The sequence below is a fragment of the Pongo abelii genome, chromosome 21 (genome assembly GCF_028885655.2).
Source record: "Pongo abelii isolate AG06213 chromosome 21, NHGRI_mPonAbe1-v2.0_pri, whole genome shotgun sequence".
Taxonomy (NCBI): Eukaryota; Metazoa; Chordata; class Mammalia; order Primates; family Hominidae; genus Pongo; species Pongo abelii.
This window is the reverse complement of record NC_072006.2, coordinates 41,550,163-41,570,140: the sequence shown is the minus strand read 5'-3', so window position 1 is coordinate 41,570,140 and position 19,978 is coordinate 41,550,163. Positions and strand designations below refer to the sequence as shown.

General features: G+C 57.8%; 1 protein-coding gene across 4 annotated transcripts in view; it reads right to left on the bottom strand.

The window, feature by feature from the left end:
* Positions 1 to 770: 770 nt before the first annotated feature.
* SRC (SRC proto-oncogene, non-receptor tyrosine kinase) overlaps positions 771 to 19,978 on the bottom strand; it is a 59,968-nt gene continuing 40,760 nt past the window's right edge. For 2 of the 4 annotated variants that reach the window (XM_063720657.1, XM_024239043.3), the window contains 10 exons: positions 19,787 to 19,804; positions 12,220 to 12,318; positions 11,936 to 12,039; positions 9,895 to 10,044; positions 8,354 to 8,509; positions 5,888 to 6,067; positions 4,501 to 4,577; positions 3,597 to 3,750; positions 3,305 to 3,436; positions 771 to 3,014 (listed from right to left, as the gene is read on the bottom strand). In XM_063720657.1, the coding sequence (XP_063576727.1) occupies positions 2,806 to 3,014; positions 3,305 to 3,436; positions 3,597 to 3,750; positions 4,501 to 4,577; positions 5,888 to 6,067; positions 8,354 to 8,509; positions 9,895 to 10,044; positions 11,936 to 12,039; positions 12,220 to 12,318; positions 19,787 to 19,804 (1,279 nt within the window). In that variant the 3' untranslated portion in view covers positions 771 to 2,805. The remainder of the gene's footprint in view (positions 3,015 to 3,304; positions 3,437 to 3,596; positions 3,751 to 4,500; positions 4,578 to 5,887; positions 6,068 to 8,353; positions 8,510 to 9,894; positions 10,045 to 11,935; positions 12,040 to 12,219; positions 12,319 to 19,786; positions 19,805 to 19,978) is intronic. The other 2 variants (XM_024239044.3, XM_063720658.1) reach the window with 1 other exon arrangement.

The window sequence follows — 19,978 nt, the reverse complement described above, 5'->3', positions numbered from 1 at the left end:
ACATCCAGACCCCCATATCTACTCCGGAGACACACGCACACCCACACGCCCCCCACCCTCTGCGACCTCCAGAAGCCACCCTGACCCGGACACTATGATGTGTTTGGCTTGTGAAAATAACACTGAACAGAAAAATGTCCAGTTTTTGAAATTTGTTATTAAGCAATGTTGTGGCCAGAGTTGACTCCGGTGCACAGGTGTGTGATCTGATGTATATTTGTGTAAAATAAATGTGTTCATATAGACGGTAGCAAATCAACCTTCAAGACTGTGTGCTTTGGTGGTGGGGAAGGAGGGAGGAGGGGAAGGGTCTTTGGATTTTTCTTCAGCGTTTTCAGGACTTTTGTGGATCGACCCAGCACCCCTGCCCTGCACTCCTAGGAAACACACGAAGAGCACACATAGCGGTATTCTCGTCGTGTATTTGTGATCTCCTCTAGGCAGGCCTGACAGCCCCACCCACTCCCCAGTGTCACTGCTACCATCCACCACGGACATTTGAGTCCTGAACTTGTCATGTTCGGGGAAGTCCTGTGATGTGCCTTGTCCTTCTCCCACGTGCTCACCCTCTAACACAGGTGCAGATGTGCACAAACAGCCACATTCTGCCGTAGCTGTCTCCAATTTGATGTCACCCCTGCCTTGGCCTGAGGCCCTCCAGCTACTAGTGTTGCCCAAAGACCCCTCAAAAGGGGCAGTTTGTTCTCGCATTCTGCCCCATCTCGCTCTCCAGCACACAGTAGATGTCCAATAAACTGTTGATCAAATTCTGAGGTCTGTTTGTGTTTAATCAGACAATATGCAAAGTATTTACAACCAATTCTGGATACCCCCACCCACCCCCAAGTCTGGGCCTTGGAATTTCGGACCCCCAGGCCCGGCCCAGAGCCAGGGGTCCCCCAGGCCTCTGCATAGTCATCTGAAATCTACAAAACACTGTTAAAAAAAAAAAAAAAAAAGGACAGTATTAAGACACCTTACACAAAGGGCCTTAGGCAGTTGGAGAGGGATTTGAGAGCTCGCTGGGGTGAGTGAGCCCAGATTTGACTGGAATGGACGGGAGAAGACTTGGGTAATAAACACGTATGAAAGGAAAAGTTGAAATCTCATAGGCAGGCACTGCTTGGCCTCCTTCCCCACTGGCAGGGCCTGGCTGGCTCAAGAACCCCTGGTAGTGGGAATGTTATTGCTATGATGAGGGGGCCATGGTGAAATGTACAACGTGTTTGGGAGACGGAGCGGGGGGACATTTTTACATGTTAAATATGGACGCACATGGAGACACGCACACATGCACACACATACACACACACAGGGACCCTTGGCAAGATGCCACAAACTGTCAGCTGCCCCTTTACAGATGGGCACACTGAGGCCCAGCGAGAATCCACCACACACTCGAAAGCTGAACAGAGCCAGAGCCCAGTCTCCTGATGTCCCAGGGCTGGGCTCACCATGTATGTCCTGCCACAGGGCCTGGACCGGAGCTGAGCAGTTGCAGAGGCCATGGCCACATGTGGGGCAGACTCGGCAGCCCAGAGAGACAGCAGGGGCCACCCAAGGTTACACAGCCAGTCCTGGTGCGTGGCAGTGGGTAACACGTCCTCTTTCACCCCCACTTAGGCACTCTTTTCCCTCCTCATGAGTTAAAGGGTGCCGACTTGCAGAGGAGAACAGGGCCAGTAATTGAAATGCCACAGGACAAAGTACGGGAAGGAGGCCAGGACCAGGGCCTCCTGGACTCTTGGCTCTTCTATGTCTGCTTGATTGCCTCCAGAGCCGAGGGGCTCACTCCCTTTCATGGCCGGCTGGCTCCGAAGGTCAAAAATCACCCACAAGCTGATTGAAGCCTGTCTCTCCACACCTGCACCTTTTACCCTGATTCCCAGCTCAGCCCCACATCTGCCTCCATGCTGTTCCCAACAGCTGGGCTTAGCTGGCAGCGGCAGTGGGAATCTGCCATCTCGAATGCATCCTCAGACCCCTCGTCTCCTGGGCTGTCCCAGTCTTTCCATGATGCCTCCGATGAACTGTTGGTTCCTGAGGATGACAGAGGGAGCACCAGGTTCCAAGCCCGCCTCCACTCTGAACTGCTCCGTGGCCTTGGGCATGTCACATCCCCTCTCGGATGTCTCCCCATGGGTGAAATGGGGGCAAGGAAGTGATGATCTCGAAGGGTCCCTCAGGTCTAAAGAGGGCAGGGTTTGAGGGGGTACTCATCCCACCCACCCACCATCATCAGGCCAGGCAAGGCCTCGTGCTGCCCAGCCTGGGAGCAGCGGCAGAGGGTCTGTCTCAGCAGCCTCCGCCTACAGGTGTTTCCAGAATGGATGGCAAGGGGCAGGTTGGCAGGCAGGCGGGGCCAGGGACCCATCGCTCCTCTTTGGAAAGGCTCTTTGGCCAGCTCTCGACATAGACCGGGGGTGGCACAGAAGTGGGAAAGGAGTTCAGTGAGTTGAGCAGGCTGAGGCTGGAAAAGGGCACCCTCAGCCCCGGCCCCGGCCCTTCTTCTGGTTCCTCTTCCAGAGACCCACAGAGCTCCAGGAGGGAGTGCGGGGAGAGGCGTGCGGCTACAGCGGGAGCTGGACAGAGTCACTGTGCTGGTCTCGCACACCCACCGCCCTCTCAGGCCACCCTAGGTCCAGAAGCCCCTTCCACGCCACCAAAGAGGAAGGGCCTCGCCCCTGGCAATTCAGCCCCACAGAGAGAGGACCAACAGCAGGCAGGCAGAGAGGGGCAAGCCCCGAGACAGGGGCCACCCAGCCCAGGATCCAAGCCGAGAAGCCGATCTGGGCCCGCCTGCGCCTAGAGGTTCTCCCCGGGCTGGTACTGGGGCTCGGTGGACGTGAAGTAGTCCTCCAGGAAGGCCTGCAGGTACTCGAAGGTGGGCCGCTCCTCAGGCTCCTTCCGCCAGCACTGGCACATGAGGTCGTGCAGGGACTCGGGACACTCCGGCGGGCAGGGCATCCGGTAGCCCCGCTCCACCTGGTCCAGCACCTCGCGGTTCACCATCCCTGTGGGCAGAGCGAGGCATGGGGAGCCTGGCTCCGGTGAGGAAAGTGGGGTGGGGGAAGCTGATGGGGAGGGCAGCGAGGGCTTCCTGCCTAGGACAGGTTGGGTGTGACCATAGATAAGTCCTGTCCCCGAAGCTGAGCGCATGGACCATCGAGAGAGCCTAACATCAGACGCTCAACTTCTTTGTTTTACGGATGGGGAAACAGGCCCAGCAGGAGTCATGACTTGCCCAAGGCCACCAGGGCAGAGGGGTTCAGGGACCACAGACGGGACATGAGGACCTTCTTACCAGGGTAGGGCACCCGTCCCTTTGTGGTGAGCTCAGTCAGCAGGATCCCGAAGGACCATACGTCCGACTTGATGGTGAAGCGGCCATAGAGGGCAGCTTCCGGAGCCGTCCACTTGATGGGGAATTTGGCACCTGCAGGAACGAGAAAGGTCAGGGCAGCTCTGACCTCCTGTCACGACCACTCTGCTAGATAAGCACCATGAGGAATGACAGCTGAGGAAAAAACTGAGGCTCAGAGCAGGACGTGACCTGTCCCAGGCCAAGCGCGACATACCACACAGCCCCTGCCCACCTTGCCGCGCCGTGTACTCATTGTCTTCGATGAGCCGAGCCAGCCCGAAGTCGGCCACTTTGCACACCAGGTTCTCTCCCACCAGGATGTTGGCTGCACGAAGGTCCCGGTGGACGTAGTTCATCCGCTCCACGTATGCCATGCCTGAGGCGATCTGCAGGCGGAACCGTGGGAGCCCAGCTCAGGTGCCACCCATGCCCTCCCAGGGCCACAAAGCGCTCCGGGGCTGGAGAGCCAACCACCCCTTCCCCACCCTCCCCACACTTCTTCAGGCAAGTGAGGTCAGTTCACAGTAAATGCTGTTGGCATCGAAAGCAGGAGCAGTGCTCTGCGGGAGTAGGGAGCACAGGGCAGAGGGCAGAGGGCAAAGGTCAAAGGGGAGGCACGAGATCAGATGCAGCCAGGAAAGCGAGGTGACCATGGAAAGAGGCCCCAGCGGACCCAGACACAGATGAGTGCCAGGTCCTGCCTGCTGCCCAAGTCCCCTCTCTGAGCCTCAGTTTTCTCATCCGTCCAATGGGAATAACAGCCAGTCCTCATCACTCCTGGTCGTGATGAGGATTAAATGAAAAAAAAAAAAGGCTTGTTGAGCACTGCCTACAGCAAGCATGAACACATCTGCTAAGTGACTAAATGACCTTTATAAAGACGACAACTGAGGCCCGAGGTCCCACAGTAAGTCAGTGACCCCTGATGCCCAGGTAAGGGCTTTCTGCTGCCCAGAATCACCACTCAGGGCACCTGTAAGCAGACCTGGTAAATACGTGCAGCAAGATCAATGAGTGTGGAGGCAATCAAGGCAGGCTTCTTGGAGAGGGCACTCAAGAGGCCAGAACTGGCTGCACCAGATGGGGCTGGGTGCTTGAGGACCAAGGGTGTGGGGAGGCAGGAGGGGCTGACTCACCTGAGCAGCCATGTCCACCAGCTGAGGCAGCCGCAGGTACTTGCCTGTCTCCCCCTTGAGAAAGTCCAGCAAACTCCCTGGGCAGAGAGAGACCCAGCTCCAGCTCCTGCCCTGTCCCTCTGCCAGGATGCAGTGATTCCCAAAACCCGTCCTCCCAGTCGGCTGGCCTTGCTTTAACCAGCACAGCAGATTTTATGTAAACTCATCTCTGAATAAAGTCTCACTCAGTGCCTGTCACTCAAAAGGCAAGCAGAATGGGAAACAAGCAGAAGTCCACCTCCAGGTGAACAGGTAAACTGTGCTAATGCAGACAGCGGAGTCCTGCTCAGCGACAACAGGAACAAACTGCTGGGAGACGCAACAAGGATGCATCTCAGGCCGGGAGCAGTAGCTCCTGCCTGCAATCCCAGCACTGTGGGAGGCCAAGGCGGGAAGATCGCTTGAGCCCAGTAGTTTGAGACCAGCCCGAGCTACACAGTAAGTCTCTGTCTGTACAAAAAATACAAAAAAAAAAAAAAGTAGCTGGGCAGGATGTTGTGCACCTGTAGTCCCAGCTACTTGAGAGGCTGAGATGAAAAGATCAATTGAGCCTGGGAGGTCAAGGCTGCAGGGAGCTATGATCACGCCACTGCACTCCAGCCTGGGCAACATAGCAAGACCTCATCTCAAAAAATAAAAAATTTAAATGTAAAAAGTAAAAAAAGGATGCATCCCAGATGTAAAAGATTCCATGTATGAAATTCTAGAATAAACAAAACAAATTTATAATGACAGAAAGCAAATCAGTGGGTGCTTGGGTTTGGGGCTGGAGGGTACTGTCTGCAAAGGGCATGAGGAACTTTCTGGGTGATGGCGATGTTATATATCTTCATTATGGTTAGGGGTACACAGTAAATCCACTTGTTAAAACCCACTGAACTGAACACTTAAAAGGGGTGTATTTTATCATATGTAAACTATACCTCCAAAAAGTGGGATTTTGAAAAATAACTAATTAGTTTAAAAATGACTGTGGCTCACACCTGTAATCCCAGCACTTTGGGAAGTGGAAGTGGGAGGATTGCTTGAGCCCAAGAGTTCAAGACCAGCCTGGGCAACATACGGTCCCATCTCTACAAAAAATAAAAAATTAGCTGGGCCTGGTGACACACACCTGTGGTCCCAGCTACTTTGGGGGCTGAAGTGGGAGAACTGCTTGAGCCTGGAAGGTTGAGGCTGAAGTTAGCTATGATGGCACCACTGCACTCCGGCCCAGGCAACAGAGAATTTGGCTCTACTGCATTCCACCTTTGAAGATGCCCATTCTAGACACGAGAGGAAATGAGGCTCATGCCCCCTGCCCTGTCCGGAGTGCCCCTGCCCCCTGCCCGGGCCAGCCAGGCCTCACCCTTGCTCATGTACTCCGTGACGATGTAAATAGGCTCCTCCGAAACCACAGCATACAACTGCACCAGCTTCTCATGCCTCAGCTTCTTCATGACCTGGGCCTCCTGTAGGAAGGCCTCTGGAGACATCGTGCCGGGCTTCAGGGTTTTGATGGCCACCCTGGTGGTACCGTTCCAGGTCCCTGTTGAGGAGGGATGCAGGCTGACTCAGTGGAGCCCCCCAACTCCTACCACACAGGGATCCAGGATCTGCCCGCCTGGGCACCAGTGTCAGCTGTGGCCTCCACAGCCATGTGACAAACCCAGTCAAAGCCTGGGCCCTTTCTGAGCCTCAGTCTCCCCATCTGTACAATGGATACAATGACAGGGTGCTCCTCATGGCATTGTTACTAGGATTAAATGCTCAAGAACCAGTAGCTGTTGTCGGGACTGTGATTATTAAGAATGTCCAGGCTGGGCATGGTGGCTCACGCCTGTAATCCCAGCACTTTAGGGGGCCGAGGCGGGTGGATCATTTGAGGTCAGGAGTTCAAGACCAGCCTGGCCAACATGGTGAAACCCTGTCTCCACTAAAAATACAAAAAATAGCTGGGTGGTAGTGGTGTGTGCCTGTAATACTGGGTACTTGGGAGGCTGAGGCAGGAGAATGGCTTGAGCCTGGGATGCGGAAGTTGCAGTGAGCCGAAACCGTGCCACTGTACTCCAGCCTGGGTGACAGAGTGAGATCCTGTCTAAAAAAAAAAAAAAAGTCCTAAAAAGCAGCTTATTAGCCTGGACAGATAGGGGACCAAGGTTCCAACTCAACCGGTATCACTTCTAGGTTGGTCATGTTCCCTCTGGGCAGGACTTTGAACGTGCCTCGTGTGTTAGCAAATGCAATGTGTACTGGTGGAGGCCAGGGGTGATGTGGAGCTAGCCCAGGGACTTCTGAGGCTGCTGCCAGAACAAGAGGTCACCTCTGGAGCCCACCCGCCCCCAAAAATGAGACACTGTCCTAAGCATGAGGGCTTGGGGGTCAGGCTGGCCAGAGCCTGACTCTCACCTCCTCCTCCTGCCAGCAGAGACCATGAGAGAGTCAGTTCCCCTCTCTAAGCCTCAGTTATCTCATCTGGAAAATGGGGATTCCATAGTGCCCACCCGTGGAGCTGTTTGAGGATTGAATGAGATTTTAACCACTGGGCCAGCCCCACTGTGAGGGCTCAGTAAGTAATGTGGTTATCATTTCACTACTATCTGCTTTTCTAACTGTGGGGCTCTGGGGGAAGCTGCATTCTAGACCAGCATGTTTAATCCAGGTTCTTGTCCCAGCGGGCCTCGAGGTTCCTTTGATGTGTGACCTTGGGCCCGTCCCTCCCAGTCGCTGGGCCTCCGTCCGAGGGTTGGGGCTCAGGCCCATCTCTGTGGTCCTCCTGGCTCAGGCCATCTGCATGTGGCACTTCATGAGTCGACCTGGAGCACCCAGGGAGGAAGTGAGGCCCTTCCCAGGGACAGCACCTCTCAGCCAAGCCAGAAATGAGTTTTGCAGCCACCAGAATGGCTGACGCTGTGCATTCACCCGAATGGCTGACGCTGTGCATTCCCCCTGGTTGTGCTCAAGTCCTCACTTTGTGGCTGTGCCCACACCCTGGCTTGTCACCCCTCTTCCCTCTCACCAGCTCAAAGCCCACGCCTCCCCTTCCCAGACGGCCTGACCTCCAGCCTCCAGGCCTCTGTCCCTGCAGTGCCTTCCACACAGGATGCCTCTCTGCTCTCCTCCATCAGCCCTCTGGAGGGCGGAACGTGGAGGCAGTGGGACTGAGCGGAGATGCGGCTCAGATGAAACCACCTTGAAAACGGCGCACCGTGATCCCCGCTAGCACCATGGGCTTACGGGCTTACAACTGCCGTCTCTCCTCCACCCTGGCCTCCGGTCCCTCCGTGTGAGCAGAAAGCAGCCGGTGGAAGAGGGGCCTGGGTTTTGTTAGGGCTGCACAGTGCTCATGCTTTGCTGTTTCTCCAGGGTTAGACAGGAAATTGCTAACAGACCCAGACCATGCCAGACCTAAGCTTCCCAGCACTCCCTCCCACGAGCCGGGCTTCTCTCTCCATGGAGAACAGCTAGTGTGTGGACAGGCACTGGGTCAGGGTCTCCACAATCTCCCATAGGTCCCACTGTCACCAGCCCCATTCACAATCGGGAAGACTGAGGCTCTGTGAGGCCACCGGGCCCAGCCTACACAGCAGGTCTGTGCAATGCCCAGCCCCGTGCGGATCTTGGAATCAGGTGCTATGGTTTGCACGGTCCGGGGCACAGTGCTTGGGTGGCCACAACCCAACTCGGTGCCAGCCACCGCTGGAGAGCTCCAGATTTACAACAGGGCCCCATCATCCAGCAGAAGCAGCTAAAGGCAAAGGGACCAAGGGAGCCCGGAGCTGCCACACGGTGTGGGCGGTGGATGCCTCTCCTGAGGGCAGGGGCCAGGCCTTACCCATCCACACCTCGCCAAAGCAGCCCTGGCCCAGCTTGACCTCCAGCCGCAGCGACTCCCGAGGGATCTCCCAGGCATCCTTGGCCAGGCCCTGAGTCTGTGGCTTGGACGTGGGGCACACGGTGGTGAGGCGGTGGCACAGGCCGTCGGCGTGTTCTGAGGAGGAGGAAGGAGGAGCAGTTAGGCGGGGCTTCTGCCCTGGGGCCTCCCTGCCCCTCAGTGTGTGTCGCCCTACGTGCCAGATGCACGCAGATTTCAGGGGACATGCAGGGCGCCCTCAAAGCCAGGCATCTACATCTGTGTGCACACAGCCCCACCCCCACACAGGCCCACAATGCTTTATGCATCTGCTGAGTCAGTCATTCAGTCAGTCATTCAGCAGACAGTAGGGGGTGCCAGGGACCCTGCGGGGAGGGAACAAGTCCAGGGAACCTGCCCTCAGGAACTCAGAGTCCAGGGAGGAGCCTCGCTTCCCTAATCACCTCCCAGGACCACAGATGTGAATGTGACTGGAGAGCTGTTCGCACAACAGCACGAGGGGCCTGGGAGGCTTCCTGGAGGAAGCAGCAACTGAGCTTGGATGTGCAGGAGGGTGAGGGGTTAAGTAGGGAAGAGCCCTCCAGGCAGGGGCACAGCCAGAGCAAAGGCTCTGAGGAAAGAACAGCTGCAGGGCTGGAGAAGTGGAGGCCCAAGGGGCTACAGGGAGCGGGTGGGGAAGGGCGGCACCAGGCGGAGGTGGGGAGGCAGTCGGGATTAGACCACTCGGGTGCCGGTGGGGGTCTTTATCCCAAGATTCCAAGACAGGCCCTGGAGAGTTCTGATCGGAGGGAAAGGGGTTCAGAACGAGCCACACAGTGGTGGCCGAAGAGACAGAGAGTGGTGGGTGATCCCAGAGGAAGTAAGGAGGCCGAGCTGAGAGGAGGAGGAGGCTCGGGGTGGGGAGTGGACCAACACCTGTGCACAGAGGCCATGCGTGCCACGGACACACAGGGACACAGGCACCCACAGGCCCCTAACACTGCAGTCAGCTCCGGATGCCCAGGTGGGTGGGCTACAGCACTGCGCCCACGCCCGAGCCCTCACCCAGCATGCAAGCCCCGCGAGCTCCCTCTGCCGCTCTCTTCCCTCTTTGCTGCAATCGATCTGGCCGCCCCCTCCTCCTCTCCCAGCAACCGGTTCAGACCGGTCCTAGGGCTACAGAGACAAATGACACCAGCCTCTGTCCCCTCCCCTCCAGCTTACTCTGGGGCTCCTCAGGGCAGCCCCCTCCGTACCAGCCAGCTGCAGAGAAAGGCAGGGAGTGGGACGCTGCATGGAGCAGGGGGAGAGGGGAATAGGGAGGAGGGGGACGGGGGGAAAGAAGAGGAAGAAGAAGGAGACGGAGGAAAGGAGGGAAAAGGGAGGAGAGAGGAAGGGAAGGGGGAGGGGGAAAGTGGGGAGGGGAGCAGGATAACAGAAGCCCCAACCCTTCTAGGCTCCAAGGCCCCTCCCCAGGGTCTGCAGCTGAGGCTTTGCCCGCCCGCCCTCCGAGGCTGGCTCACTGGAGTAGTAGGCCACCAGCTGCTGCAGGCTGTTGAACTGGGTGCGGGAGGTGATGTAGAAGCCGCCGCTGTCCAGCTTGCGGATCTTGTAATGCTTCACGTTGAGGCCCTTGGCGTTGTCGAAGTCAGACACTGAGAGGCAGTAGGCACCTGCGGGGCACCGAGGGGAGCCATGACCGCCACGCCCTCTCTCCCGCACGCCACTGCTTTGGACACCATTCTGTGCCTGCCTGACATTGGAGGGAAGGGAGGCCCAGGCGGGGCCCCAGGCCCACCCTGTCTCTCAACAGCCAGCCCCGGGGCAGCCACAGAGGCAGGGCCAAGGGACCCAAGAGACACTTGATTAGAATGTCCTGCCATGCACCCTTGGCCCCAGCAAGACCTCCATATCCCGGGTGCGCATCCTAGCTATGAGACTTGGAGGGGTTGCTGGCCCTCTCTGGGCCTCAGTTTCCTCCTCTGCACAATGCGGGTGCTCCCAGGGCTGCTGGGGAGATTCCATGCAACCACATACAGAAGGGCCCGGCACACACTGGGCACTCAATAACTGTTTGCTGGGAGCCTGTGAGTGGCTCCCTGTGGCTGTGTGGCCCTGGCCTAACTGCTTTCCCTTTCTCGGTCAGCTCGCGGGGGCACTGTCCATGTCCCCCCCAACCTCCTTGCTGAAGACAGGCCCAGGCTCAGGCAGGAGGGGGTGGCTGGCAGAGGCTTTGGCCGTCATGGGCAGGAGACCACGGGCTGGGTGTGGCCTGAAGGCTGCCTGGGTCAAACGGGGCCAGCCCTGGTGCCTCCCCTCTTTCCCTTGAGCATAGAAAAGCTTTTGGCCGGAAAAGTTTCCTCCCATCCAGCAGGCCTGGGTAGGACCAGAGGCCAAGAGACACCCAAATGGCATCAGGGAACAAGGCTGAGCCCCGGAGGCAGGGGCAGAGCTCCAGCGGCCAGGGACAGGCCTTCTCAGGAGCCTGGCCAGGCAATGCACGGGCATGGGGGAAGCCCAGCCATCCTAGCCCACAGACCTCCCCCTCTGCGATCTTCAGGAGGAGATTACAATCCCAGCGTACAGAAAAAATGAGGTCCAGAGAAGGAAGTGGCCCGCCTGGGGTCACCCAGCAAACCAGAGACAGGGCTGGGGCTCAAACCCACATCCGAGGACTCAAAGCCTGCCTTAGGCAACCATGATTTTCTACTGATGGCCCGGGCTGGTGCATGTGGAAGCCACAGGCCTGAGGCTGAAGCCAACCCCGGCCACATGTGCATACACACACAAGCATGCCCGTGCCCAGTGGCCACATGCTCACACAAGTACACGCTCCCCAGGCCCTCGGGCACCAGACAAACCACAACAGTCCATTCCCACACAGTGACACACAGACAATTCCACCCCACATGCACACACACACACGCCCAGACGTACACACAGCGTGCACACCCGCACATGGCTGCACGACTGCTCGTAAATGCACGGCTCGATATGGATGCTCTGCTCCCCATCTCCCGCTGAGCCCCAGGCCCACAGGAAGCAGCCCAGCTTGGTTGCCATGGTGACGGGCGCCTGCAACCCACTTTCAGAGGGGCTGGAGAGAAAGGGGATGGTCTTCATTCTCTGGCTCGGGGGAGGGACAGGAGAGGGGCAGGGACCAGGACTGCGGTTGGGGGAGGGCAAAGCCAGGCTCCAGCATCCAGTGCGGCCCAGGGACTCCTGGGGAAGGGGAAGAAGCAGGGTTCATTGTAGCAGCATCTACCCTGGGAACGAGCCTGTTACTGTGTGACACTCAGACCTCCAGACAACCTAATGTCCGTCTTTCATCTGAGAAAACTGAGGCCAGAGAGACTAAGCCTCATCTTTCTCCGGACATCTGGCCACCGCGGGTTACTCAGCGTTCCTCAAATGCACCTCCCTGACTTTGATCCTGCCATTACCTCCACCCGGAAGGCTCTTCCCTCCCTACTCGGCAAACCAAACTCCTGCTCATTCCACAACACCCAGCTCAAACCACTCACAGAAGACTCAGTATCCATTGGCCAGCAAGAGTGCTCGTACCTTTCGTGGTCTCACTTTCTCGCACGAGGAAGGTCCCTCTCGGGTTCTCCGCGTTGAGCAGTAACCGCTCTGACTCCCGTCTGGTGATCTTGCCAAAATACCACCTGGGGGTGGGAGGACGGAGGATGGTGCTGACTGTCCGGGCTTCTGCCCACTCACAGTGCTTCTCCCTGGATATGGCTGGGGCGCTGGGCAGCCAGACCTCCCACCCCAGCCCAGGAGAGGTGCTCTGCACCGGCAGTGTCCAGGGACAACGGGTAGAGGCAGCCAGAGACGGTACTCACTCCTCGGCCTGGATGGAGTCGGAGGGCGCCACGTAGTTGCTGGGGATGTAGCCTGTCTGTCCTGTGCTGAGCGAGTGGGCCAGCCACCAGTCTCCCTCTCTGAGCAGGGACAGAAGGAGGGAGGAAAGGAGAAGGGAGCCGTCAGCCACAAGCCCGGTGCCCACCATCCTCCTAGGTGCTGTGCTCAGGGCTCTAGTGGCTGAGGGAGGCCCAGGGAGGTGGTGGGGCCAGCGTGAGTCCCCGCGGCATGCCAGATCCAGCTGGCCTGGAACTCCTCCCCTCCCTGCCCCAGACGCCTTTTTGCCAAAGCTGGATCAGATGGACTTTGTCTTGGACCAGGGCAGGACTGGCCTTGGTCATCTGAGGCTCAAATCCACAGGGGAGGAGTCCCGGGACAGGAAGAAATTCACTTCCTTTCAGATGTACCAAGACATCTCAAGATGCCGAGAGCTGCCTTGGGAGGGAGGGAGGGAGCCCCCTGTCTCTGCGGGCAAGTAAGGTTGTAATAGAAGAGATTCCTGGCTGAGAGAAAGTCAAGTGACACCTACAAAGTGTCCCCATGCTCTGAGATTCGGAAGCCCGCTCCTGGGAGCTGGTGAGACCTGGGTGGAGACAAGCAGAGGCCCTTCTGGGACCCAGTGACCATCCAGGCCCCAACCCTGCAAACTAGAGCAAGGCTTGCCTCTGTCCCAAATCACGGGTCACACCTAAAGGGCTCCTCAGCTGAAAACTACAGGCCTCCTCCTCCAGCCTACCCATCTGCAGGGGGAAACTGAGGCCAGAGGGGGCTGGGACTTGCCCAAAGTCACACAGTGAGCCCTGTCAGAGGGGGTGAGGTGGCGGAGCCCCAATGCCCAGGGCACTTCTATGCAAAAGTGAGGAGAAGGAGTGGGGGGTATGATGGGGATGGGGCAGGAGGAGCTCCCGGCGTGGTCGGGTCCCCTGGGCCTGGGCGGGAGCGGGGAGGGGCGGAAGTACCTTTGCAGCCATCTGAATGTGAACCAGGTCTGGCTGGAGCGGGGGTCCAGAGACACAGAGGAGGGAGGAGAGAGCGAGAGCCCAACAGGAGAGAAGAGGCAGAGATGGGGGTGGTGAGAGGCGGAGAGTGGCAGAAAGAGCAGGGGAGAGAGCGGGAGAGCCAGGCGGTGCTGGGGACAGGGGACGAGGGGGCAGCCACAGAGGCCTCACATCCAAAGCAACCAAGGGGACAGGGACACGGTCCACAGGGAGTGAGGAGAGGTCAATGGGCAGGGAGACCTGGGAACTAGGGTCCAGCCCCCTCTCATTCCCGCTGTACAGCTGGGAAGACTGAGGCCAGAGAAGCAAAGGCCTCTTTGCTCAAGGTCACACAGCCGGGCCCGGGCTCCTGACTCCCAGATAGAAGGAGCGCCCCCTACAGGGTGCACCAGGGCTTGACAGCTTGCTTGGCTCTTCTCAATCCAAGGCCACTTTTGTACTTCACCAGGACCCTGAGAAGACACATGGCAGGCAGGGTGGCCCCCACCCACCGCCAGGACCCAGACAGAGAAAGGCCCTTGCCTGCAGTCACACAATCTGAACATGAACCTGGATCCCTGGCTCCCACTTCTTCTGAGCTGCCCCTGGCCACATTCTTCAGCCCATGTAGAAGATGGAGAAGTTGAGGCCAGGAGGGAGCAGGGCTTGGGGAGCTCTCCAGGGACCTGTCGAAGGACAGGTGAGCACCTGAGACCCTGGGCTTCGGCCGGATGGCTCAAAGTGAGCCAGAGGGTGTTGTGTCCCCTCCTGATGGAGTGAGGTGAGGGGGTGTGACTGGGGCTGTGTGGCCTGTCCTGGCTCTGTGACGGCCACACACACACTCGGGCAGGGGGGCAAGCCATGTGGGGTCACTGGGGGGAGGGCCCGGGAGTAAGGGGGCAAGACCCACCTCAAGGAAAGAAGCCTTTGGATGCCCCAAATCCCCACCCACCTCCTTGTTGTACATCCACCCGGGGTGTCCACACTTGTCTCTCCCACTGACCCTCAAGGCCACCCTGCAAGAGAGGAAGGCAGGGCTCCAGGCCCCAGATGAAGAAACTGGCTCAGAAATGTCAAGGGATCAGCGCAGGGACACACAGCACCCAGGCCAGAGTAGCCCAGCATTTTATTTATTTATTTATTTATTTATTTATTTATTTTGAGATGGAGTCTCGCTCTATCACCCAGGCTGGAGTGCAACAGCGCGATCTTGGCTCACTGCAAACTTCACCTCCTGGGTTCAAACGATTCTCCTGCCTCAGCCTCCTGAGTAGTTGGGATTACAGGCAAGCGCCACCATGCCCAGCTAATTTTTGTATTTTTAGTAGAGACGGGGTTTCACCATGTTGGCCAGGGTGGTCTCGAACTCCTGACCTCAAGTGATCTGCCCACCTCGGCCTCCCAAAGTGCTGGGATTACAGGAGTGAGCCACCACGCCTGGCCAGCACTTTCTTTAAAGAGTTGGGGAAACTGAGGGACAGAGAGGTGCAGGGACTTGCCCAAAGCTACAAAGCAAGGACTCAAATCACAGAAAACAGCTCTCTGAGATCTTTCGGTTCAAAGCCTCCATTTACTAGTGGGGGAAAATGAGACACAGATAGGCCAGTGATTTGCCCAAAGCCACACGGTCAATCAATGGCAGAGCAAGAGTGAGAAGCAGGGCCCCTGACTGTCCACAGCCAGGCACAGTAGGGCCTCCCCAGGCCCCAGAGAGGCTGAGACCTTTGGGAAAGCCAGTGGCAGATGAAAGAGGAGGCTGCAGGGCGGGGTCAGAGGACAGGCCACAGTGGGAAGGGGCCAAGGTCTAAGGCCAGACACTAAAAATTGAGGCCGTTTGACAAAGCTGCAGTCCGCAGGCTGGCCGGCCTCTGGGGAGCCTCCAGCCACCCACTCAGAATGCAAGGCTGGCAGGAGGCCTGTGCTCGGAGGCCAGCCAAGCAGAGCCCAAGAGCGAGAGGAGTGCAGCTGATGCTACCCAGATTTCAGCGAGCAGGGCTCCCGGCTCCCCAGAGTCAGCCCACCTGTGAGTCTGGGGTTTCATGGTCCAGTCTGGAGGTTTCATTTCACAAAGGGCAGGGAGAGAGATGAGATGCACTCCAATTTTACTGAAGGACCCAAGGTCCAGTCTCAGCCTGGCCCCTGATTTAGAGGGGTCTGAGGTAATGGGCTTCAGTGCTGGACTGCCCTAGACACCATCCCAGCTCGCCACTTGCTGGCTGTCTGACCTTGGCCCCTCCGCACCACACTCACCAGTCTCAGTTTCCTCATCTGCAGGGTTAACCATGTCTCCCCCCGCAGGATATAAAATGCCAGAACAGATAGTGCACGGTGGCTCACACCTGTAATCCCAACACTTTGGGAGGCCAAGGTGGATGGATCTCTCGGGGTCAGGAGTTCGAGACCAGCCTAGCAACATGGCGAAACCCCGTCTCTAATAAAAATATAAAAATTAGCTGGGCATGGTGGTGCATGCCTGTAATCTCAGCTACTTGGGAAGCTGGGAAGCTGAGGCAGGAGAATCACTTGAACCCAGGAGGCAGAGATTGCAGTGAGCCAAGATCGCACCACTGCACTCCAGCCTGGGCCACAGAGCAAGACTCGGTCTCAGAAAAAAAAAAAAAAAAAGCCAGATCAGAGCCCAGCACAACATGCATCAGCTGTTAGATCTGGATTTAGCTAAAAAATAAAAATAAAAACAACTAAATTGGTACTTCCACAGTGCCCCTTCCTACTCTTTAAAACGTTTTTAAAAACCAAAGCAGCACAGTCCCAGTCTCCAACAAGGATTTGCTGTGTGATCTTGGGCAAGTACCCTGCCCTCTCTGAGTCTTAGTTTCCTCATATGTAAAAAGCAGACAACATTCACAGAATCTCCTATGCAGGCAAAGTGTGTAAACAGTGAGCGTCATGCTGGGCTCAGAGTAAACTGAGATAATGACTGTGATGATCATCTGAGCCTCAGTTTGCCCACCTGTGAAATGGAGGTATCAATCCCCATCTTCCCATGTCAAGGGCTTGGGAGGCTCAAACCTGCCTCTGGTGGCTGCGGTCACCAGTCACAGCAGCATCAAGCCATCAGGGAGAGGAGTTCTACTGCATCCAGCACCTTCCCCTGGGCCTGGTCCTATTCAGGTGGGCAGCAAGCAGGGAAGGAAGGGAAGCCTTCCCACCCATGGCTAGAAGAGGGGCCAAGAGTCGCAGAGCCACGATTTTTCACAACTGCTGGTCACCAGCTGTGTAACCTCAAGCAACTGTCTTCACCTCTGTGAGCCTCGGGATCCTCTTTTGGGGCCCTAATCCTTGGGGCCAGCCAGGGTGGCGTGTGGCTCAGGGGCACGGCAGCTTTGGAACCTGGGACATGTGCCAGCGTGGGCACTGACATTCGCTCCCTTGGGCTGCTGTGACTGGTTGGGAGGGCACTCTGGGGATGGCCGCTGAGCTGGTGCACCACAGCTGAGGCTGGCTGGGCGGGCAGTTGCCAGGAGGTCAAGTTGCCAAGCCCCAAGACCTGGGGCACATGGTCTGTGGGGTGAGGGAGGAGCGAGGCAGGGGTGAAGCCAGCACAGGTCTCTGGAGGAGAGCATGAAGGCAAGGCCCCAAGGCTCTGGACTCCCGAGGTGCCCCCTGCCGCCATACCCGGGGCAAGGAGGCAGAGGCCAGCTAAGGCGCTGTTGCCCGGAAGCGCCTGCCAGAAAACTCCCAAAAGAAGCTCCTGGAATTTGGGTGGGAGGAAGGGGCAGTTCAGGGAGCAACCCAGAGTCAGATCCAGAGGGGCCCTGACTCCTGAGACTCCGATGTCAGATGAGGTAGCTTGAGGCAGTCAGACCTCAGCCCCAGAGGGCTTCCTCACGCCCAGGGCCACACAATACCCAGAATACCAGGACCGAGGGCCATGTGGCACCAAGATCCATGGCAGGGGATCTCTCGGTCTGCTACTGCGAGGACCACCACTTGGACAGACCCCATCCACAGACGGGTTCCTCCTCTAGCTCTCTACTGCTGACAGCCAGCCCAGCCTCCACACGTGCCTGGGCCCCAGGCTAGATTCAGAAAGCCCCCCACTCTTACAAGGTGGGGGAGGGACTACACAGTAATAGGCCCTGAGCACTGATGGCAGAAGGACGTGCATGCAGGCAGGTCCTCGGGGTGAGGTGTGAGACTCGAACACCTTAAGTTCAGGTGGCCCATCTCCTACCAAGCCCCGCCCCCCCAAATCCCTTTCCCTCTCCTCTTCTACTAATACCAGCCCCTCACCTACACCTCCCTCCTTCACGTCTTTTTTTTTTTTTTTTTTTTTTGAGACAGAGTCTTGCTCTGTCACCCAGGCTGGAGTGCAGTAGCACGATCATAGCTCACTGCAGCCTTCAACTCCTGGCTCAAGCGATCCTCCCGCCTCAGCCTCCTGAGTAGCTGGGACTACTGGCACGCACCACCACACCTAGCTAATTTATTTTTATATTTTGTAGAGGCCAGTTCTCCCTACGTTTCCCAGGCTGGTCTCAAACTTCTGGGTTCAAGCGATCCTCCTGCCTCAGCCTCCCAAAGGGCTGGGATTACAGGCATGAGCCACCACGCTCAGCCACCATCTCTGACGTCTAAGCGAAGGAGCATTGGAGCATTGTGATATGAGGAGGGGCTCCCAATCCACCAATCCCCATCTCCCAATCAGCTACCCCAGGGTCTTCCCTGAATGAGATTCCATCACTTCCAGGCCTCCTGGCAGCCCCAGCCTCCTGGCCAAACCTCCCCCAGCCCACCCTCCCTGGAAGGCAAGAAGAGTGGAGGGAAAGGGCTGGAAAAAGGCAAGCATGGGGCTACTCTCTGACTCCAGGTGAAAAAGGCAGAACCAAAGTTCTCCGAGCCCTTCCTGACTCCACAGCTCTGCCCCAGCTGTCACCCCAGTCTGAGACGCTTGGTAGAGACTCCACCAGGACTTCAGAGCCATCCTGCTGACGCCCCTCCCCTGCACGGGCCTCTCCCTCCTGTGACCTCTGCTGCACCTCCACTGAGCCTTCCTGAAAGGACCATGGGTCGGAGGGCCAGCCTAGTCTTCCAGCTCTGCCACTACTAGCCATGTGACCTTGGGTAAGTTATTTCACCTCTCTGGGCCTCAGTTTCCACATCTGTGAAATGGTGCAAGTAAGACTTCCCATTTCTCAAGGCTATGGTGATGCGTAAATAAAATAATGCAACTTCAAGCACTCAGCACACGGCCCAGCTCACATAGAGAGCACAAGAAATGGTGACGTTGTCACTGCTGCTCATTCATCCTGTTCACCATCACCTGCTGGGCACCCGTCACTGTGCTGAGTTACAGGCGCTATGGGGACCCAGAAGTAAGGTGCACCAGAGAGCCGCCCTCCAGCAGCTCCCAGTTTAGGGGGGAAGCAGACACAAACAGCTGGTGACAATAAGGAAACTGTAGCTTCGCACCAGGGCTCTGCCATGCAAGGGGGGAGGGGGAGCCGGAAGAGCCCCCCAACCCCCCGCACCAAGAGCAGCTTGAGGAGGGCAGAAAGTTGCTGCTTCGGTTCCAATCCTGGCTTTGCTACGTGGCAGCTGTGTGACCTTGGACAAGGGCCTTCACATCGCTGAGCCTCAGTTTCCTCATCAGCAAAATGGAGACAGCCCCCTCCCCGATCACTTCAGCCCTGGCTAGACTGCAGAGAGGAGTCAATACGAGGACACAGGTGGAGACGACTGGCATGGCAACTGGCACCTCTGTTCCCTTTTGCCCCCCTGAGAAGGCAGTCCTGCACTGATCTTGAGCGATGAACAGGAGTTCCCCAGGCAGACACTGGAGAAAGGGCATTTCAGGCAAAGGGAAGAGCATGCGCAAGGCAAGTGGGGCATGAGCAAGCCAGACACGCTCCGGGCAGTGGAAACCCCCAACTTCCTTAGCCAGGTCTTCGAGGACACCCAGAGATCGATTCTCCTCTGCCCTCTAGAACCTTCCTGCCTTCCACACCCTTGAAGGCGTCAGCCCCCTCCAGCCCGGCACCCTCCCGCAAGCTGCCCTTCCACCACCTCCACCTCCCAGAGAACTTCACTGGCTTTCCTTCGAGGCCCTTGACCCTCTCAGTCCCTGTGGTCATCACCGGAGGCAGGCCCACAGCAGGGGCTCCAGGAGCTGACTCTGGGCTCGCCCACTGCCTGAGTCTTGGCCTGGACTGGGGCCATGGGCTGTCTCCCTGGCCACATGCTGGCTCCGGGATGGCGTGGCCAAGGCCTTCTCCACCCAGGCCATCCCCATCACAGCACTGGGTCCTGCATGCAGCAGACACTTGGGTGGGCTGACAGGGCAGAATGGGAGGGTGAGTGAGTAGGAAGGTGGATGGGGAGGAGGTGTGCAGGAGAGTGCAATGAAAGGACCCCTGATCACAGCCTGCGTTAAGGTCCAGGACCTAATCAAATTGATGGGGGCAGCGGGGGCGAGAGGAGAAGCTGGGAGGTGAGGAGCAGCCAAGAGAGCCAGAGATCACAGGCAGGGAGTGGAAGCACATGCAGACAGCAGCCCCCACCCCCTGCGAAGCACCCCGCCCAGCCCGCCGCCCACGGAGCATGTACACACCTGACATCCACCTTCCTCCTAAGGGCCAGCGAGAGAGAAGCAGAGAGAGGGAGAAGCTGAGAGAGGGCTGGAGGGAGCAAGCGAGAGCCAGGGATTGGGAGGAGTTCCCCACAGCTGGGGGAGCGACAGCAGGTGCTGCCCAGGGCGAGAGTGCAGCAGGCGCCTGCCTCCACGCTGCCCTGGGCTTCGCGC